We start from the raw sequence: 21,831 nt of genomic DNA on the forward strand, positions 1-21,831 counted from the left end.
GGAGCGATTTTGGTTCTGATAGAGCAAAAATCACTCCAGGGCTTGCGGCAGCGAGACCCTACCGCAGGGTCTCCGTCGCAAGCCCGATGGTCGCGATGGTCAAGACCATCGCGACCATCATCATGGATGCTCGCATATGCTGTGGAGGAGGGCACTGATTCAGAGCGAGTCCCCCAGGGGGGTGCCTAACCCTAACCCTCCCTCCCACTAGCCTAACCCTAACCTCCCGGGGGGGTGCCTAACCCTAATCTCCCGGGGGGGTGCCTAACCCTAAATCACCCCTGGGAGCCCTAAACCTAACCCCCCCCCCCCCCCCGTGAGCGGCTGTCCGCTGCGGCGCCCGGCATCCGCTCGATCGGGATGCCGGGCGCAGGTCTCCCTGTCATTCGTCCCTCATCGGGATTAAATTGTCTGGAAGCCGGTGGTCGGCATTCCGTCTGCCGGCTTCCTAAAAGTATACCCTTTCTTTCACTGGAATTGAATGCATGTTTGATAGCAGTGCTAATATTATCAGAATACCGGTTCTTTTTAAAAGTTATGGTATGGGAAACTTTGTGGCCTCATGTAAATAATAATTTCTGCAAAATTATATCTCATTCTTGTATCAGTGTATAGCTGTGTCCATTCATGTGCCTAACCCACAATCCGCAAGGAACACTATACTTCCTCCTGTCCACAGATTATACCTCTTATGGACCGTACACATGGTCAGATCAGACAACGATCAGATATTGAACATCCAGCACATGCTCCATTCCCCCAACTACTATAACGACCCTCGATCAATGATCGAGGGTCCATATAGTAACCAGGCTAACGTGGTCGATATCGACCAGGTTGGCCTGCATGTATGGGCGATGGTCGATATCGTTTGAGGGGGCAAAAAAGGTCGATCTAAATGATCAAACAACATTATTATCGTTTAAATCGACCAAGAAATCTGGCCGTGTGTATGCACCATTACACCTCAATAAATGCCGGCTATAAATATGGGTGTTTTTGTGCAAGTATGAGTGCCATCTCTAAAGGACATTCCTGCTATGGACCTGCACTTTTGCACCCAGAGCCGGCCCTAGCCAATTTGGTGCCCTAGGCAAAATTACACATGTATACTGTATAGATATATACGTACATTGTAAAGCCCCTGTAGTAGTGCCCATATACAGTAGTACCCCCATAGCAATGCCCCTGTAGTAGTGCCCCCATAGTAGTGCCCATATACAGTAGGCTTACCCCCATAGTAATGCCCCTGTAGTGGCCATATACCCCCATAGTATTACCCCTGTAGTAGCACCCATATACCCCCTTAGAAATGTCCCTGTAGTAGTGCCCATATACCCCCATAGTAATGCCCCTGTAGAAGTGCCCATATACCCCCATAGTATTGCCCCTGTAGTAGTGCCCATATACCCCCATAGTATTGCCCCTGTATTGCCCATATATAGTAATGCCCCTGTAGTGCCCATATACCCCCATAGTATTGCCCCTGTAGTGCCGCTTATACAAAAAAAAAAACAACACTTACCTTAATCCCCGCTCCTGCATCCACCGCCATCCTACCCACCCAGCTGCTCCTCGGAACTATGGGACAGACGTCATGAGTGCCCATGGGGAGAGCTGGAAGCTGGAGTTCAGGAGAGAACGCCAGCCTCCAGCTAATGCGGTGCTGCAGGGAAGGATCCGGGCACCCGCTGGTAATAACATCTCAGCGGGCGTCCGGCTTGGAGCCCCCCCTGTGGCGCCGGGCTGGAGGACACTGGCACCGGGTACAGCGCCGGGGGGGAGGGCAGCAGCAGGCGGAGCTGACTATCGGAGCTGAGCTCCGAACGTGGCAGCGGCAGGTGGGGGGAGCTGTGCCGGGCAGCTCCGATCGTAGCAGCGTCGGGGTGGCAGCAGCAGGCGGGGGCAGCTGCGCCTTGGGGCAACAGCAGAGCCGTCGGATACCCCTGGGCATTCCAGTTGCCCCTAGGCATTTGCTTATAATGCCTATGCCTAGGGCCGGCTCTGTTTGCACCTTACTGCACGCGCTAGTGAAGCAATGGCAGTAAATGCGACAAGTAGTGGTGATTAAAAGATCACTAAATCTAAAATATAAGAGGATTTAATTTATCATTTTCACAAAGTTTCTCAAATTAGGACAGGTGTCAAAGCAAAAAAAAGTTGTGTTAAATAATTTTTTGAAAACGACATTTATTAGCAAAAATGCTGTATGAGAAGGCAATTCTCAAAGTCCTACTTTTCTATGGCTTTAAAACAGCTTTTACATACAACGTTATATCAACAAAAAGAAAAGAATAAGATGCAAAAGTATAGAATATGTGATTAAAAAACACTTCCTGATATACACACTCTATTCTTTATTATTTTAATATTTCGCCATACATTCATATCATATTTTAAAAGATACCAAATAAAGAATAAATATTTTTAATAATAATTCAGAAATCAAAATACAATTACTTAATCCATGATTGTGCACTGGGCATTGCATCTTATTCTTTTCTTTTTGTTGATATAACATTATATTGTACTTATATAAATTGATCCAGTAGCACCTCCATAGATAAAAGATATCAGATGAGTCTGAATAAATAGACTAAACGGAGCTTTATGAGACAGAATCTTTAATTTAAAAAAAATTCTGAATATAAAAAATAATCATTTACAAATAATATTATCAGTGCGGCATCATTATATTCTTTCTAATTAGCTTTTACATACAGTAGTTGCCTATTCTCCTGGAAAGTAAGGGAGACTCTCAGATTAGGGCGATACTTCCTGGACTTCTGGGAGAGGTCAGAATTGTTGCAGAAGGGTGCTGATCTGTCTGCAAGCCCCACCCACTTCAATGGGCACTAAGAGGGCGGGGGTGTGGTGATGATGACATCATGCTACTTGCCCCACCCACTTGGTGATGGGAATGATGTCATCATCTTTCTATAAATCCCCCCCCCCGGCATTTCCCATAAACAAGGTATCAAATGTATGCAAATAGGGTTTAATAATAGTTGCGTTGTTGTAATGATCATAATGGCAGCTCCCAGTCAACAAATGCTGATTACTGAACTGATGTAAGTCAACATATATTATTTATGTGTCACTTTGAAATGCATTAATAGGTTATCTATATGGTCTTACCTAGTGTAGAGAGGGGTGGCGGCATCTTCAATTCTTGGTAGAGTGTCTCTGGGCTGTGCCATCATAGCCCAGTGCCCCAGCCCACTACAAATATGGAGGAGAAGCAGCAGCCACAGACACACAGGGGCAGATTTACTAAAGTGCGGGTTTTTAGAAGTGGAGATGTTGCCCAAAGCAACCAATCAGATTCTACTTAACATTTATATAGCACCTTCTAGAAGATAATAGCTAGAATTTTATTGGTTGCTTTAGGTAACATTTCCACTTCTAAAAACCCGCACATTAGTAACTATACCCCACCGGGTCCAGCTGCTGTATCTTTTGGTCAGTGGCTGGTGCTCATAATGGGGGGTGTTGTCGCAACAAGCCGGACACTGAGTGATATTTTGTTACTCACTAAGGGCCTGATTCAGACCCACTCGCGAGCGCTCAGCGCTCGCAAGCGGGTCGATGGTGCCCAAGTGCGCATGCGCATGACGGAGGCGCCTCCGTCGTGTGCATGCGCGAGACCGGAATAACGACGGCCAAGCCGTCGTTAAGGGTCTCGTACCAAAGGGGGCGTGCTGTCAATGGTGATTGACAGCACGCCCCCTTTGGTGGTCGTGCCTGGGGCGTGGCTGCCCAGACGGAGGCGTTCCCATGGGAACGCCTACCGTCTGGGTCCGGCCCCACTGACATCACTAGTGATGTCAGTGGGAGTGCTTTTGGCTCTGATAGAGCCAAAAGCACTCCTGGGCTTGCGGCAGCGAGACCCTACCGCAGGGTCTCGTCGCAAGCCCGATGGTCGCGATGGTCTTGACCATCGCGACCATCATTTTGGCCGCTCGCTATAGCTGTGGGTGGTCACCCACAGCTATGCGAGCGGCCAGGAAGCCGCTCCAAAAAGGAGCAGGGACGGCCCTGATTCAGAGCGAGCGTTCTGTCAGAGCGTCCGGCTCTGAATCAGGGCCTAAGGCCCTAATTTATAAACGAATTGGCACCCTAGGCAACTGCCCATGTTTGCCTAGTGGTAGTGCATGTTAATACCATTTCTCCTGAAGTTATTCCGTACCTGATTTTCTTATTATAATTTTAGGGATTAAAATATTACATCAAAGAGGCTTTAATTGTGACTACAACAGGTTATTTAGTGTGGTCCATTGATGTACATAGTATACTGTACTGTACATGATCTTGAAAGGTTAAAACACAGAAATGTGAAACGAGTCAGTGGGATAAAACATGTTAGGCACCGTGCACTCTGCAACCAGAGCGAGAGGAGTCAGCACAGCACAAGACCTCTTAACAGGAGACAAACACTATCTAGAACACACACGTCCTACACAACACAAGGCATGTCTGCAATTGATACCATGTAGATAGCAGATGCTGTTGCCCGTCAGATACTTTATTCCACTTGTACCTGGTTAAGAGGCCATTAAACTGAAATGGAGATTGTTTTATATAAAAAGTGTACTAATAACATTCACAGATGCAGGTAAACACATACATCCCAACGGAATCAGTGTGGAATTCAAATCCCGACAGCGGAATATCGGCACCAGTGAAGATCCCGACACTAAAGGTAAGTACAAACTAACCTAGCCCCTCCCCCCCTAACCTCCCCCCCAAGTGCCTAACCCTGACCCCCTCTAAGTGCCTAAACCTAACCCACCCTTCCCCGCAGCCTAACCCTAAGTCTCCTGTGGGGGTGCCTAACCCTAGCCTCCCCCCGTGAGTGCCCAACACTAACCCCCCCTTTCCCTGGCCTAACCCTAACCTCCTGGGGGGTTGCCTAACCCTAAGTCATCCCCAGGAGCCTCCTAACCTAACCCTCCCCCCCCCTTCGATCGGCAAGCCGGGTGTCGGGCTCCCGGCGTAGGTCTAATGACAGGCGTCGGGATTTCGACGCCTGTCATTAAACACTTGCCGGCATTGCGACCGTCGGCCTCCTGACTGTATCCCAACCCAACATTAGGAACAAAATTTTACCTGACCCTCCATGCAGCCAGGGGTATATAGGGAATAGGAGATGCACAAACAGGCGCTTATACAAATAAATATAGTTATAATGTAGGTACAATGAATGAACATCCCTTGGGTTAGGATTGTCTCTTTATATTAAGTTCTTCTTAGTTTGTTCTGGACGCAATTAAGTAGTCTCTTCCCTCAACGTGATGTATGTGGCATAAGAAAGAAACACAGATTGCATCAATAAAAGGAACAAACACAGCGTTTGTCTTGTGAGTGGGGTACGCCCTTTATAGATGCGACTTACATTCTAAATGTGGAACACACTTTCTCCATCTGTATTACAGTACAATAGTGTGACTTCACTTTTATTGATGCTATCTATGTTTCTCCTGTTCATTCTATGAACTCTTGTTCATTCCTGTACCTACTGTATATCTATATGTATTTGTATAAGCGCCTGTTTGTACATCCCCTATTTCGCTTTTCTATCTTACTCTTGTTGTTATGGATGTGGTGACTTCCAGTTAGAATTAGGGGCTCCGTTGGGCTGCTCTGCGTAATTAGTTTGAAACCCATTACACCTCTGTCTGTTTTATTACATTTCAAAGTGGTGATGTTGCCCATAGCAACCAATCAGATTCTAGAAGGTGATAGATAAATGATAAGTAGAATCTGATTGGTTGCTATGGGCAACATCTCCACTACTAAAACCCGCATTTTAGAAAATATAGCCCCCAAAGTCAATCCTGAATTCTCTGTGCCTTTTAGTTGTCCAAATCAGGCCTGTCCCAACACACATTTGGACCATTGGGATGTAAGGGAGGCTCCGATGACACTGGAGTTACTGGCCAGGGTAACGGATACTGCTGCATAACCTTGCACTGCGTCCGGATTTCGCTTCAGCTGCGTTTAGCTTCAGGTGAAAGCAGTTCATGGTAATGTATCACAGGCAGATGCTACATTTCTGGAATGGGGATATTTACCTGCACTGTACACTTGTGAATGTTACAAATAAGCTTTTCATATATTTAATGAACTAGTCTTTAGTGTATTGGGCCCTTGATTACAAAAGCCAGCAAAGTACCGCTGAATAAAGTATAGGGCCTCACACGCAACCAGCAAGAATGGATGTTGCTATAGGGATCATTGATCTCTATGGTAAATGGATCCTCTGTAATCACTAAACAGCAGGAGACCCATAAACTAGCACATTCTTGGCGCTTCCTGCTCCCAGTTAGTACAGACAGCACATTCACCATAGAGATCCATTATCTCTATAGTGACAGTCGTTCTAGAAGAGCCCACTGCAGCTGACTGCACCTGAGGCAAACCGCTCTCACCTAGCCCAGTGTCACAATACAGAACATAAAGAGGCGTGTAAAGTGTCACTGTGCCTACCCAATGTGGTGTCAGCCATTTTGTGGTCTGAACCAATATGCTTGAAGGATGCAACCCACCTTCTCACTTGACATACCTGAGGGTGGCACTTTAATGTATTGTTTTAAGTATGATACAACAAATCTATTCTCTAGGAACTAGTGACATTACAAAGATACTCAGCAGTATAAGTTTAAATTTTTTTTTCTGCAAAATTAATTTGCTTTTCACCGATTCGGCTGCATTCTTACAGATATTGGTTCTGTTTTTCCAATATGGCTGCCTCCATTGTGGTGCATCATAACAGGCTCAGCACTCAGCCACAAAACTGCACCATTAACTAGAATAATTCTGAAATAAAAATTTACTACACTTTACGTCTTCACATAATCCCCCTAAGTATCTGCTATCTAGACCGGACACTTTGACATCAATTGCAGTTGGGTTTATTTTGCCCTATTGCCCCCCGAAAAGGGGGGATGAGTGAAAACAAACCCTCTATGGTGTACAGACCTTCAAAAGACTCTATTTCCTTGTCTCCATTTTCTAGGGAAAACAGAAAAGGGAACCAAAACACAAGGGTTAAAACAAGAGGTATTTTGCAAAATGCATAAAACACAATGGAACAAGCACAATTCAATGAAAATGTGAATGGCGCACATGGCAAACGAAGTATTAATCTATTCATTATCTGTGTCACATATATATATATACATACATTGTATTGGTTTACATAAGTTGCATTTATGTTTTTATTATATATCCAGACAACCCACTCTGGGCGGCATTTATGAGAAATGAAAGCCAGGAAAAAGGTGGCTCAGTCTACTGATTCTAATGATAATTTTTATGCTACGGATTTGAAAAGTAAAGCAAACAAGTTTGGTTGATGAGGGTTACCGTACATTTTATCGATTTCATAAAGGCCTTCCATTGGTGTTCTAACTCACCTCTAGCAATGCCAACAGTGGATGTGGAGACACTTATTAAAGCCAGGACATATAGGGGCAGATGTACTAAGCCTTGGAGAGAGATAGAGGGAAGAGGGATAAAGTACCAACCAATTAGCTCCTAACTGTCAATTTTCAAGCAGTCTGTAAAGTGACAGGAGCTGATTGGTTGGTACTTTATCTCTCTCCGAGGCTTAGTATATCTCACACATAGTGGTGGTACACTGATGGTACTCTGGTTGGCATCTGGTCTATAGTGATGTTCCTTGCCCTACTTTCTGGTGCCTCAACATCACCTTAAATGGATATGACTTTTTAGTGAATTTGTCATAAACACTTGCCCAAAGTAGCCACAACTCTCACAGCTGAAGTAAAATGTGGGGAAAAAATGCACATCTTTGAGACTTTGCAGGACGGGGACTGACTTATACTGTACAGGAGCTTTAATAAATGTCCCCCAATAGTTCTGTACGTATCACAGAGCCAGGCAGTCACACTCGTTTCATTAAACTTTATTAGGAAAATAACAAGAGAAAGGCCCATTGTTCCGGAAGTTCATAAACATGTGAAAATATTAGAACTCAGTTTGCCGAGTTATCATTTTGCTCATTTGTTTGTTGCACACAACCGTCTGTTTTTTGTTTTTTTTTAAAAACATGAAAATATATTGTATTTCAAAATATCGACTGCACGTGTAGAAATGGCTGCTTTTAGGTGCAAAGCAAGCTGGGCTTCCAGATTTAATTCAGAGAAATGTCTATGTGAAACATTTATTACAATATCTGTAACAATACCTCCATCTGTTAAGGAAACGCAGGTGTTTCAGAAGACGAGAGGAATTAATGAAGTGACAATAGAACAGCAGGAAAATATTAATTCAAACCACAGAATCTTCTACGATGATTTGCGCGGTACAGCTATCACCCTCCAAAGAATAAAATATGTTTTTGTTTAAATGCTATTGATTTCTATGGTAAACATTGATATCCACCAAACTCAGTTGTTTTTCCCCTGGCTGTGCTGGTTCCGTAATATAAAAAAGGCAATTACATTTGTATAACCACCTTTAAATAAGAGATGCCCGCGGACCCTCGTATTTTAATTTTGTCAAAACTACCCTCAAATGTTATAGTTTTGGTAAAACCAACCTCATATGTTTTGGTTTGGTTTCTGTTTTCTTTAAAATTGATAAAAAGTTAAAAACAGCTGAAATCATGTATTTTGGACCTGTTTTCATGCAATCCAAAACCAGAATTCCGTTTTTTAGATCCGAGATCCGAACTTACGGGCAGACCCAAGGCCGGGACTTGGTTCAACTAGGAACCCATCTCTACTTTAAATGATGGTGGAATGAAAAGGAGTACTAACCCCAATCCAAAATGTCTTATTTGTGGCTTGTGATTGGTCCTACTGCTCACACCATACATGGTCTTCGTCAGAGTCCAAATTCCAGGAGGCCCAGGAAGAACAGCTGCCCGGAGAAGATCTTGGTGCTCTGTCTAGCGGCATTGTGTCATTGTCATACATACTACAGCCATGGCCAAAAGTTTTGAGAATGACACAAGTATTGGTTTTCACAAAATTTGCTGCTTCAGTGTTTTTAGACCTATTTGTCAGATGTTACTATGGTATACTGAAGTAAAATTACAAGCATTTCATAAGTGTCAAAGGCTTTTATTCACAATTACATTAAGTTTATGCAAAGAGTGAATATTTGCAGTGTTGACCCTTCTTTTTCAAGACCTCTGTAATTCGCCCTGGCATGCTGTCAATCAAATTCTGGGCCACATACTGACCGATGGCCGCCTATTCTTGCCTAATCAATGCTTGGAGTTTGTCAGAATTTGTGGGGTTTTGTTACCATAGCAACATCTGACAAAAAGGTCTACAAACGCTGAAGCAGCAAACTCTGTGAAACCCATTTCTCAAAACTTTTGGCCATTGAGACAACGAACAATTTTGTTAATTCTATAATAGAAAACAGGCTGATAAATGTTTTTAAATGTATTTTCCAGAAGCAACAAAAATCTATATAATATAACGGAGGTTTGGGCTAGAATCGAGGGCACATAAACTTCTAGTCAGGGATAGAGGAGGTTCATAAAGTTAAAGATGTTTGTTTTTTTGTTTGACAGTGGATAGGCAGATGTGATAGGGCGAGAGGTTAGGGGGCGTGTTATGTGAGAGGGTGTGGTGATAGGATGAGAGGTTAGGGGGCGTGTTATGTGAGGGTGTGGTTATAGGATGAGAGGTTAGGGGGTGTGTTATGTGAGAGGGTGTGGTGATAGGATGAGAGGTTAGGGGGCGTGTTATGTGAGAGGGTGTGGTGATAGGATGAGAGGTTAGGGGGCGTGTTATGTGAGAGGGTGTGGTGATAGGATGAGAGGTTAGGGGGTGTGTTATGTGAGAGGGTGTGGTGATAGGATGAGAGGTTAGGGGGCGTGTTATGTGAGAGGGTGTGGGGAAGCTGCTGTTGTAAATCTGCCTCTTTGAATTTGATCTCCCACCCACCCTCTCCTATTGTGTCTTGTGTCGGCTTTATTTCATAGCAGGGAAAGACCGGTAACATTGAAGCGTCCATCTTGCGGCAGTAATAGCAGTGCGCACCCCTTCAATGCACTGGTTAGGCTGATTTCACCCTATTGGGGTCAGCGGCACCTCTCGACGAGCAGGATGAATGGTGCATTGGCATGGGTGCTGGGGCCGCATCGCTTGCTCTGAAAGGGATAGTTGGCCCTTGCAAGTTTTAAGATCACACTTACCCTTGTCTGGGATAGATGGCCCTCGCAAGTTGTGATATATTTTTGGCCTAAGACAAGTGGACGCTGCCACCATACCTACCATTGTAACTATATAAAGCTGACCATTTAATTTTAAACGGCATTACTTGGTCTCGTGTGTTTATTATAGTTAAGTTTAGTTTAAGTGTCACAGCTATCATCTGACGATAGAAAGTTTATTCAAAATTTACATTAAATGCTGCCTAGAACCAGTCAACAGACTATTATTTAAACACAAAAGTATATAAGACAGACGAGGTACATACATAGACAAATATAATAATATAAGAAAGAGAAACATAGAATAAATATAAATGAATATAAGATAGATGATGATGGCTATACGATAGGTAAAGTATTATATAGATGATAGATATGAGATCGATATGTATGATATCTATTATTAGACAGAGATAGATAGATAGATATGTATGATATATTATAAGACAGACAGACAATGATGCCTATACAATAGATGAAGTATTATATAGATTATAGATAGATAAGAGATCAATATGTTTGATATATTATTACATAGATAGATAGATAGATAGATAGATAGATAGATAGATAGATAGATAGAGCAACATTAATAAAATGTGATTTGGCAACACAATGCAATGTATCTGAAATTAGCCATATCTTGTAACCATACAAGTTGCAGAAATCTTTCATGGTGGCTTTGAGAAATGTTCATCCCTTTGTACAGCTCTGTGAGGAGAAATGTCAGACAGCTGCTCCCAGCAATTCATATCCTCCAGTTGCCGATAAAGTGGTGGCCAACGTCTGTACTGTGTTATGTGCTCCCTGCTAGTTTATCATTTTCTCTGCAGAGCTAGGGGAGTCTTATTAAGTTATAATGGAAGGGAGGCTTAGAGACTACCCCACTATATTCTGAAACTGATATCTCCAGCTCACAAGTACATTGGTTAGAAAGACCATGTGCTCATGCTGTTACAAACAGGTAGCAGTATTTGTTAATCATTTTATGTGGACTCCCTTTAACCCCATTTCATGACTTGATAACCAGGACAACCCATACCCCATATTCTGCAATCTGTCCTCTTTACAACAAAGTACACTGTAAAAGTTACTTGACGGTAGATGAAAAGAAAACTACAAAAGTGTTTCATTAAACATACAATATATCCTGAAGAAGAAATATTCCTTTAATCTGCATGATATATACAATATCTGCTATGTACGCTAACAGGAGTGTAGCCCGGTCTGTACAACGTGCTCCGCTGCTGTAAATATAACTCAGATCGATCACTGCGTTCTGTCAGCTGTGGGTCAAACAAATTCTGTGCTCTGATTATAAGATCCTGATACTAAGCAAACAGGGAGTGTCACCGGTAAAGGGACCTATGGGATTGTACACACTCTATAATGCACATTTATTAAGTAGACTGATGATGGTCCATAGGACCACTCCAAAATGGCTCCTCAGGGATATACATGGGCATTCAAGCTGTAATAATCACTGGAGAAAAAAATGTACAGCATGGTTTTTATTTTCTTTTCCAAAATCTGCTGGGCTTCCAAATATGGACAATCATGAAGGTGCAACATATGCTACATTATTTAAATTTTGCAGCAAACAATGTTTAACACTTTGTTGCAGGCTGGAATCCATGTAAACCAAGATGGTGTCTGGATGACGCGTGTAAATGAGGAATTGTCCGGCCACTGGTGCAGGAATGACTGTAAAGCTACATGATATCTACATAAAGAAATCCTAAATATTCTGTGTGTCAAAACCATAAAGCTAAGTCATATGTTTCTAATCACTCTTGCTGGGGAGTGAAAAAAGTCCAACAACTTTGCATAAACCAATTTACCAATTATATGTGACATACACATTTATCCGGGTAACATATATCGGGAAAATATGTACCTGAGGAAGTGGAAACCGAGGCCCCCATTATTTTACAATACACAGAGAATATTGAGGTAAACTAACTGATTCTATACTTCCACTCATTTTTAGGGTTCACATACAGATCACTGATCATTATTTTATGTTATCATGTGTTGAACTAAAAGTGCAATAAAGAGAATTACAGTTGGACTGAAAATATGATATCTTAAGGTGCATACACACGTAAAGATTTTTTGAACGATTTGTCAATAACTACGTCGTTATCGTTAAATCGTTCAAAAAAATCGTTCAGTTTATGAGTTACAACGATGAACGATACTCACAAATGCACACTCCCGTTTGCAGTTATCGTTCATCATCCATTTCAGACTGTCCAACATGACGATTTTCATTAAGGGAAGGAACATTATTCGTCGATCGTTCAAAAAATCGTTCATTACACTTCAAAAAATCGTTCACTTTTTCAAGGGAAAATCCGACAGAAAATCTGAAAGATGTGTATGCACCTTTACACAGCATGGTCCTTCTAACTGCCTGTCAGTTATACAGAGGAGGCGGACATTTTGTGACCTGGACTTACCAATTCACTAGGAACAAATGTCATCACTAAAGCCCAACGTCACTAATATTTATTAGCCTTCATTTATAAAGCTCCAGCTGCACAATTAGTAGCCAACATTTTATAAGACTGAGCATTAACAGAAAGACAGAGGGAAAGGGCCTTGCTCACAAATTTGCAATCTATAGGCCTAGTTAATTAATATTCCATACTTACCTCCTATTCCGGAAGTCGCGGGAATTTTCAGGTAGCCTCCCGAAAGAGTGAAGTGGGCAGCACGGGAAAATAATTGGCGCGTATCGCGGCTCCGTATGGAGGGGGCAGGGCTAAATGACGCAAAAAATGCATCATTTAGCCGAGCCCCTCTTAGCAGTCCCATGATTAATGGCAGTTTACCATGAATGGGGCGGTGCCTATTGACATAGGAGTCCGTCCCCAACCCCGAAAAGGCCACCTGCCTCACCTCTTCGGGCTTCTCCCGGAGAGGAGATATCAGAAATCGGCAAGTATGCTGTATTCTCCTGAATATTCATTCAGGTCACAAAATGGCTGCCTTCTGTGTGTGTGTGTGTGTGTAGATGACAGGTGAGCTGCCAATAAAGTTATGGTTCAGGCAAATACTGAATGCAGTCAAAAAGGAGAACACAGGTCTGGGGTGAAGATACCCCCTCGTCTGAAATGAGAACAAAAATGTAGTCCGGTAAGTTGTTTGTAGCTAAAATGCCAACACAATTGCAGGGTCCTGGTTTCTGAATGACATTTTATTATAAGACCACAATAAACGATAAATAAAAACAAATTTTGTTAGCGATAATATTCTAATGAAACTTAAATATAATTTCTACATTTCATGTTATTACCCTGAGTGGTGACAAGAACACAGTTCCATAATGGTAACAAGATAAAATACACTTGTTGCACACAAACAAGAGGCAGCCATTTCTTTCCTGACTAATATTCCTGAGGGAGTAGCCCTGCTGATACTTGGAAACTAGCGACATCACTAGGACAGAAGTACCACCGTGGCGTAACTGCATAGCTGCCCAGTAGCCTAATTACCCCGGCCTTAAAGATGAATACCTGCAAATATTTGTCCCCCAAAATGTTCCCACTCTTCATTATAGACATATGCAATGTAGAATTTGTCATATACTGGAAATTAGATTCAATTCTAACAATTGATTTTTATTTTCTGGTCTAATAAATTGACTGCTTATTTACCTAGAGCGTCTACACCATAAACAATGATATTAAAAACAAGTTCAACAACTATATCGTCATGGGAGTAACAGCGCACCATGGTACATACAGATAGTACGGATAACGATGTGCGCTTATGCACTGGTTCAGCAGTAAAATTCTCGCTGGAAAGTATTTTAGAATGTTGTGAATTATATTACTGTTTCGTAGTGAATTGCAGCCATATGGCAGTCTAATGCAAACTGATTCAGCTTACAAAATGACTGTTTACATGGGATGTGGTTATTATCCTGGCTCCCGGGATTCCAACGCTCCCAATGCCAGCGCCGCTCCGGAATCCTGACACCAGTCAGAAGTGCTGGCATTCCGAGTAGTAGTGGGGTTAGTGGTTGGGGTTAGGCACTAGAGGGAGGGTTAGGCACTAGAGGGAGGGTTAAGTTTAGGCAACAGTGGCGGAGGTTAGGTTTAGGGTGAGGGGAAGGAAAGTTAGGTTTATTGGTAGGGTTAGGATACTTACCGACAGGTGTCGTTATCCTAACCCTGACGGGATGCTGGCATCGGGATTCTGACTGCTGGGATCCCGACCACCGGCATCCTGTACACAAATTGTTTACATTCCTTGGTAAAATCACTAGCTCCTAGTGCTATTTACTATTAGTGCATACATTCTAAGTTTGTCTTTCTTGGGTGTTTATAGGTAACAAAGGCACAGTATGTTTTTTAAATACTTGATCCACAAATGTCACCCCTCCCCTTACCTTTTGCTGGATTAGGCCACACTGCGTTTTTTTAGGTATCAAAATAGAATATATATCAGCAGTTCCTTCCCACACAGTGATCACCTAATTACTTTATAACCGGTAGGATTTCAATGCAGTGAAATAAGTAAGTACCATAAAAGCCCTATTACAAAGTCAGAGCAACTTTTAACATACTCAATTGCTGACAATCCGGCCATTGGATACAATGACACATACGGCACCCGGGTTACAGGTGCACAAATCACATTGTGTGAGCATGAAATGTATGCACAAGTGGTCAAATCACTTAGCACTCATACTGTATTCCGATTGGTTAAAGTCATCCACATCTTTACAAGCAAAGTGTAAGAAACAATTTAATCTGTGACCAGTTGAGTAAAGTAAGTTTTCTCCTTAGTAAAAATTGGACTTACTTCGTTCCAGCGACCCCTTGGGTGGTAGCTGGGGCAGCTGACGGCCTCTCCGTCCTGCTAGAGGGGTGCCTGAGGGGCTGGTTTGAACAGAGCCGGTACGAGGATGTGCCCTAAAAGACATATGTTTAAATAAAAATGCAAACAGTTAAAATCTGTGCTACACACTTTAACAGCGGCTATGTTCAAATTGATTTCCAGTCTAAGGATAGGGATTATGATTTAGCTGGGTTTAAACAAAGTCATCTAACAGACTCACACAGAGATGCATGCTCACACTATTAATATCATTTGTTGGTATTTGAAATCTCGTGGCGACAGTAACACAACTAAAAGCTTCGCAAGTGGCACAGCAGACACAGAAGAGAGAAAAAAACGCCAATATTCACATGTTAGCTTTCCATTGAATTGATACACTGAGACAATATAATCAGACAGGTTAATACTTAATTACAGTAAAGAAGCAGTTATGGCACATGATGAATAAAATAATTAATAAAAGTTCATTAAGATGATGAAAAAAGTGGTGAGACAGAGTAACCATTATAAATCACATCAAGCATATATTTAACTGACTGTCTCCTGCTGGGAAGTGTATACATACAGCATAGGGCAATGAGTGGATCTCTTGCTATTAAAGAAACATATCTATAACCTGCAGTAATTAATAAAGTGCTAAAACTTTCGATGGTGGTATATGGGTGCATTTATTATGTTAAAAAAAAGTTCAAATTGTCAAATGTATCAGATAACTCAAGGCAGTATATGGAATCCACCCCAATCTTTTTTATGTTAGTACTTATCCCCAAATGTATACCAAATCTTGCAAATCATTATTGCTTTATGGATGAAATTAAGCACTTGCATTTGCTTTCTGCAGCAAGATGAGTTCAGTATGGCAATGAATGCAGATGTCCGAGATTAGATGGAGAACTGGGAAGTCAGAGAATGCTTGCTTGCAGATTCTCCTGATTAAACCCACCTGTACTGATGGCTGCAGAAAGCAGACACATGACTCCTTACCAACACTTGCAAGTTATGCATTTCAACCATATGGCAATAGAAACAAATCTATAGTAATCATGATGATATTCAAATCATCTACTCAAATGGGAATTACAACAAAGGGTAATCCTTACTATTAAATAAGCATTTACCTTGCACTACATGTCTAGTAAGGTAATATGGTCTGCAAATACTCTTTAAGTGGGCTTATCCGTTGATTTGAGCAAAAATTCCCTGTTATTAGTAATTCCTCTATGGAAATGTTTATTGGTCACTATCTAAATTCCTGGCACAATATCATGTTCACCAATGTTTTTGCCTTAAAATGAGTTTCATTAATTGCAACATGTGCAAAAAATGCATCATTTGAACTTTCAGGCTTCCTTCTGTGCTTTTCAACCAAATCTTTACATCATAAGAGTTGTGTTCCTTCGCCCTAGAACATGACAGGTATCCAGTGTAGAGAGCATACCAGAGCCGTGTCCTGTCCGTGGGCAATGAAAATAATCAACTCTCCATGATCTAATAAAAACCTGGAGACCACAGATGGAATTTAAGGTGCATTTGGTAAAAGATGCACTAGGCAATGTGCAAACCTATATAATGAAGTCAACGGAAGATGGTTTCTGTTCCATCGCTGTACGATTGTTGCATCTGGGGTTGCGGCCCTCCAGCTCCTGTGGTTGCACACCTCCAAGCATGTCCTGCCACAGTTTTTGCATGCCTTAATAGCAAAACTGTAGCCAGACATACTGGGATGTGTGCACCCACAGGAGCTGGAGAGCTGTATGAATAAAGCTTCTCTTGCAGGACTTGGCGGCTACACTTTGAAACACTCCCAAGTTAGCAAGCAATTAGTCCTTCAATACCAGTCTCTGATTATTTTTGCAATAAAATGACTATTTCAGTGACCAAGAAACATTTTCTTGCTAGGCTCTCCATAAAATTGTGTCATGAAAGGCATTTTACCAACAAGCTTTTCTGAAGTATAGAATGAACAATAGGTTTATACCTATCCACGTAAAAGCTTTGTTTTTTTTTGTTTTTTAACCTTAGGAAAATCTCTAGTGATTTATAATAGGTTAATAAGTGCCGAAACGTATATCATCCGTGAAGAAAAAGAAAACATTCGGTACAGGCTTGACCAAGAAGACGGGAAACGGCTAAGTCTTGTTCCTCATGCCGTACCAATGGTTTCTTTGCACAAGATACGGCTTTCTGGACTTATTAACGGCTACACTTAAGAGAGAGAACCTCCATTTTGAAGAAAACAATTATATGATGACATGAAATAGTCGGGTTAAGCGATGTCTGATGAGGACAAACAAAGTTCTCCTTCTGCAAGAGAAGACATGATTGTTATGGGGTGTGCTCTATGAGTTTAAACCAGGGTTCCTGAACAATGAAATAAAACCACGAAACAAATGCAGTTAAATACGGTTAGTAGACAACGTACAATGGCACCCACACCATTATATCCAGCAGAGAATATAAGTAGTGTGTTAGCGGTCGGATCGTTAGTATCTACAGTTAAAAACGTGATCAGCCAAGAATGACAGAGACTGGAGAGCTACTGGGAAAATAAAATGGTGATTCTGTGGGGGGGGAAGGGGGGGGAGGATAAGAGAAGAATTAGGCTCAGCCATTGTTGGTTTTTCACCTCGATAAGGCAGGTGAAGGAGGGGCAGATCTTCCCGTCATTAATGAAGGCATCGACCTCATGAGGTTTGAGTCAGGGCGCTCAGTGGATCGGGAGCGGCAGTTGGTCCGCTCTAGTACAGGCCGCTGTTCTGTGGACCTGGATCTTTGATATGGGTGTCTATCTGCCGCTTCACAATTCCTGTAACGTTAGTCAAAAAGCCGCTCAGTTGACCTTCTGTTTAGATTTTTTTTTTTTCTCACTTGACCCAACACTACAAGTTTTGCACTCAAAAACAATAAAAAATAGAACATTCATGATTCTTTTTGGAACATGTATAGTTAAATTGTGTTGAAAGTAGAGAGTACAGAGCATAGAACGTTATCTACATTTGTTTTTTAAAATAATGTTGCTTCCTTATACTATCATTTAACCTGAGGGTATGTACAAAAAATCATGAAAGTTATTGCAATCCACAAAAATGGCCATCTGCAAAAACCTAAATAATGCCTTTCCTAACAAAACTATATAAACATGTACACTACTAGTACTTAAACAATAAATATATATATTGCACCCACTGGGTGGGTGCACAAAGGTGTAAATCACCATAAAGGAATAAATCACCATAAAGGAATAAGGTTATTGGTTACATTAATGATCATTCTCTACTGAGAAAGGGAAAGATCTGATGCCTATAATCTTAATCCTTAAATGTGTGTTTCCGATGTGTTCTATACCTGGACATCTAAAACCAATGTAAACACCCAATCAAATTAATGCCCACGGTCACCATACATAAAACAGTATTAAAAGTTAAATCTTAAAATACAAAAATGATACAATTTCACAGTAAACAATTTTATCACAGATAAAAGTAGCTTTTTCCAACCTTGGAATCAAGGTTTTTCACCCTTATTGCCGGGGTACAAATTTTCATTTGCGTGTCCTTATAGTGGATCTCACAGCTGCTTTACCCTACGCGTTTCATCTCCTTACGAGACTTCTTCAGGGGTTAATCTCAATATTGATACCGAATTGATGAATACAGATGTAATAAAAAATGTATCAGAAGTGTTTTGTTTTTTTTCCAGGTTGAAAATTCAATAAAATGTTGGGGGAAAACATCTCACCTTAAAACATGTGATTTCAACTAAACACTTCTATGGATGTGCCAAAAAAAAATATATATTGTATATATATATATATATATATATTTTGGAGGGAAAAAATCCGAACCTGGCATGCAAAACTGAACTAATCCGAGCCTGCCTCCCTAATATATATATCAACGGCTTGTAAACAAACAGCGGCACTCAGGGCCTTGTAATAGAAATATAAATAGTGTATTGCATTCAATACATAATCCCAACGTTTCGGGTCACACACGTCCCTTAATCAAGGTTTATATATATATAAATATATAAATATATATATATATATATACATATTTATTATTTTGACACAAGACCACAATATACTACAATACAGAAATATATATGGCTGAAAGTTGGACATTGCACTCTGAAAGCAGCATTCTTATCAAGAATAGAAGGCTACAAGGACATAAACTACAGCCATAGCAGCCCATGCAACCACTATAAGGCTCAAAGGCAGGTTGGCCCTTGTTCTCCCACCAACATTTTTTCTTTAACAGTTACTGAAGCCATCTTAAAATTGATTTATTAAGATCGAAACAGGAAACTATTGAAGACTATAAGGATCTCCCTTCTCTTAATCCCTCTCTGTAAATCGTGCTTTTTTTTTTGTGGGCCTGGGTCTCCCATAAGTATGCTTCACAATGCCTGCAATATGTGTCTGCAGCATGCAAAATAAAGTTTGCAATTGCACCCCTTGCCCTGCAACACTGCATCCAGGCAAAATGTGCACCCAACTCTCTACCAGTCTTAATGGTGAAGTAAGCTGCAGTTGAAGAAGCAGTCTCCACCTACAGGATAATAGAGGTATTGCAACCCAAACGATTTTGCTAAAACTTAAATTTTTGCATTCTCTATGAGAATATATAAATAGGAACAAGTTCATAAATAATAATGCAGTAATTCATGACACAGGATCACAATAGGCTATAATTTGAAAGCAGCAGTTCATCATACATAGAAGACAAGAAAGGAGCAGCTACAGCTATATAAACCATGAAAAAACTATGACCCCAGAAGCATTAAACCCCCTGATCAATGAGACAAGTGTGCCTATAGTGGTCACTCAATCTGGATGCACACTGATTTAATAAGATGCCAACAAGGAAAAAAGAAACGGGGACTATTAATATTGCAGTGTAACTGTACTGTTATACGTATAGTGTTTGATATTATGTTAGGCGGCTGTAGTAGATATTGGTGGCTGCTTTGAGTTATAATGGAGCTTAGATGGACAGAGGGTGCTATCACATACTGCTAGAGGTTCCAGTCATTTCTAGTTAAGCCTCAGGGGGTATATTCTCTAAAGTGCAGGTTTTTAGAAGTGGAGATGTTGCCCACAGCACCCAATCAGATTCTAATTATCATTTATCTAGCACCTTCTAGATCTCCTGTAGATCAGTGGTTCTCAAACTCGGTCCTCAGGACCCCAGACAGGACACGTTTGCCAGGTCACCCAGCAGGTGCACAGGTGTATTCATTACTCATTGACACATTTTAATAGATCCACAGGTGGAGCTACTTTTTTCACTTGCTATTCTATGAGGAGACCTGGAAAACATGCACTGTTTGGGGTCCTGAGGACCAAGTTTGAGAACCTGTAATCTAGAGGATAAAAGCTAGAATCTGCTCGGTTGCTATGGGCAAACCCGCACTTTAGTAAATATACCCCTGAGAGTCCTAAGTAAAAAAAAGTGATACTTGTGCTTTAAACTGTAAAAATGATATTATGTAATAATATTGAGTAATCAGCGGCATGCGAACAGTTTTATGAGAATATGTCTGGCAGTAACCAATGTCATCAGTATAAACATATGGTAGTGGGTAGCAGTACTAGATAATTAAATGTGCCACACCTTCCAAACCCGATAAACAGTATGCCACTAGCTATTGTGACAAGATGCACTCAGGATCCCAGCGGTGACCACCTCGACGGTCACAATGCCAGCAGCAGATTCCTGATGGGTCAAAATACCAATGAATCCCGATGGTGAGTATTAGGGTTAGGCACTAGGGTGAAGGTTAGGGTTAGGCCACAGTAGGGAACGGTTAGGGTTAAGCTGCTAAAGGGAACGGTTAGGGTTAGGCTGTGGGAGGGGTGGGTTAGGGTAAGGGTTAGAATACTCAACAAAATCCATGGGGATTTTGACTGCTGGGAATCCGCTGCTGGTATTGTATCCGGTCACCGCCGGTATATAGTAACCAACCTGTGATCATGTATTAAAATACTGCACAGACACCAGGCTCTGGAATTATGCACATAATAAAAACTGCAAGTATAGTTTGGGGGACTATAGAGGCTGAACTCCAGGTGCACAGTTCCTAGTTTTGTATCCTATGTCTGCACCTCTGTGCATTTTCTGTTTTGCATGCAAAGTACATTTTGTGTGGCTTACACACAGTGCAGGCAGACATGGCATGGGCTGTGTTCATGGGAAAACAATTCACTATGAACTGTCATTGAGGCATGTAGAGACTCCGGTTCTGGTGGAGGGGTAAACTGCATTTTCATGAATCCTTAGTCAGCTCACAGGCTGCCTCTGCTGTGCATGGATGAAAGGTGCACTTTAATGTAGGGATCGTCAATCATCAGCACTACAACACAGTGAATTCACCATGACATCTGGGTGGTTACAAATTTCCTATACCTGAGGGAATTACTTCACTAAGTGAATGGATATTTTATTGATATGGCTGAAGACAAGGTTTAAGTGTCACAAATAACACTGACAATTATTCGGACAGTAGCTGACATGTTAAAAAAGCACAAATAAACAGAGATTATAATTTCTTGAAAAAAAAAAAAAAAGAGTATACATCAAATCAAGGCATTTAATAATGCTGAAAAAGCAGCAGGGGATCGGTTTGAAATACCGTCGGACCTACTGTATGTCAAATCCAGATGCCGGAAGACTGGCAGCAGTGAAGATCCCGACAGCTCCAAAGGTAAGTATTTACTAACCCTACTCCCCCCTCATTTAGGGGTGCCTAACCCTAACCTCCCTCCCTAGTGCCTAACC

General features: G+C 41.5%; 1 protein-coding gene across 14 annotated transcripts in view; it reads right to left on the minus strand.

Moving 5' to 3' along the window:
• RIMS2 (regulating synaptic membrane exocytosis 2) overlaps positions 1–21,831 on the minus strand; it is an 801,312-nt gene that overhangs the window by 183,101 nt on the left and 596,380 nt on the right. For 7 of the 14 annotated variants that reach the window (XM_088442647.1, XM_088442645.1, XM_088442644.1 and 4 more), the window contains 2 exons: positions 17,676–17,855; positions 15,014–15,123 (listed from right to left, as the gene is read on the minus strand). In XM_088442647.1, coding sequence (XP_088298773.1) covers positions 15,014–15,123; positions 17,676–17,855 — 290 coding nt within the window. Of the gene's footprint in view, positions 1–6,981; positions 7,015–15,013; positions 15,124–17,675; positions 17,856–21,831 lie in introns of all 14 variants that reach the window. The other 7 variants (XM_088442657.1, XM_088442646.1, XM_088442658.1 and 4 more) reach the window with 3 other exon arrangements.

This window comes from Taudactylus pleione, unplaced genomic scaffold (genome assembly GCF_031769625.1).
Source record: "Taudactylus pleione unplaced genomic scaffold, aTauple2 ptg000314l, whole genome shotgun sequence".
Taxonomy (NCBI): Eukaryota; Metazoa; Chordata; class Amphibia; order Anura; family Myobatrachidae; genus Taudactylus; species Taudactylus pleione.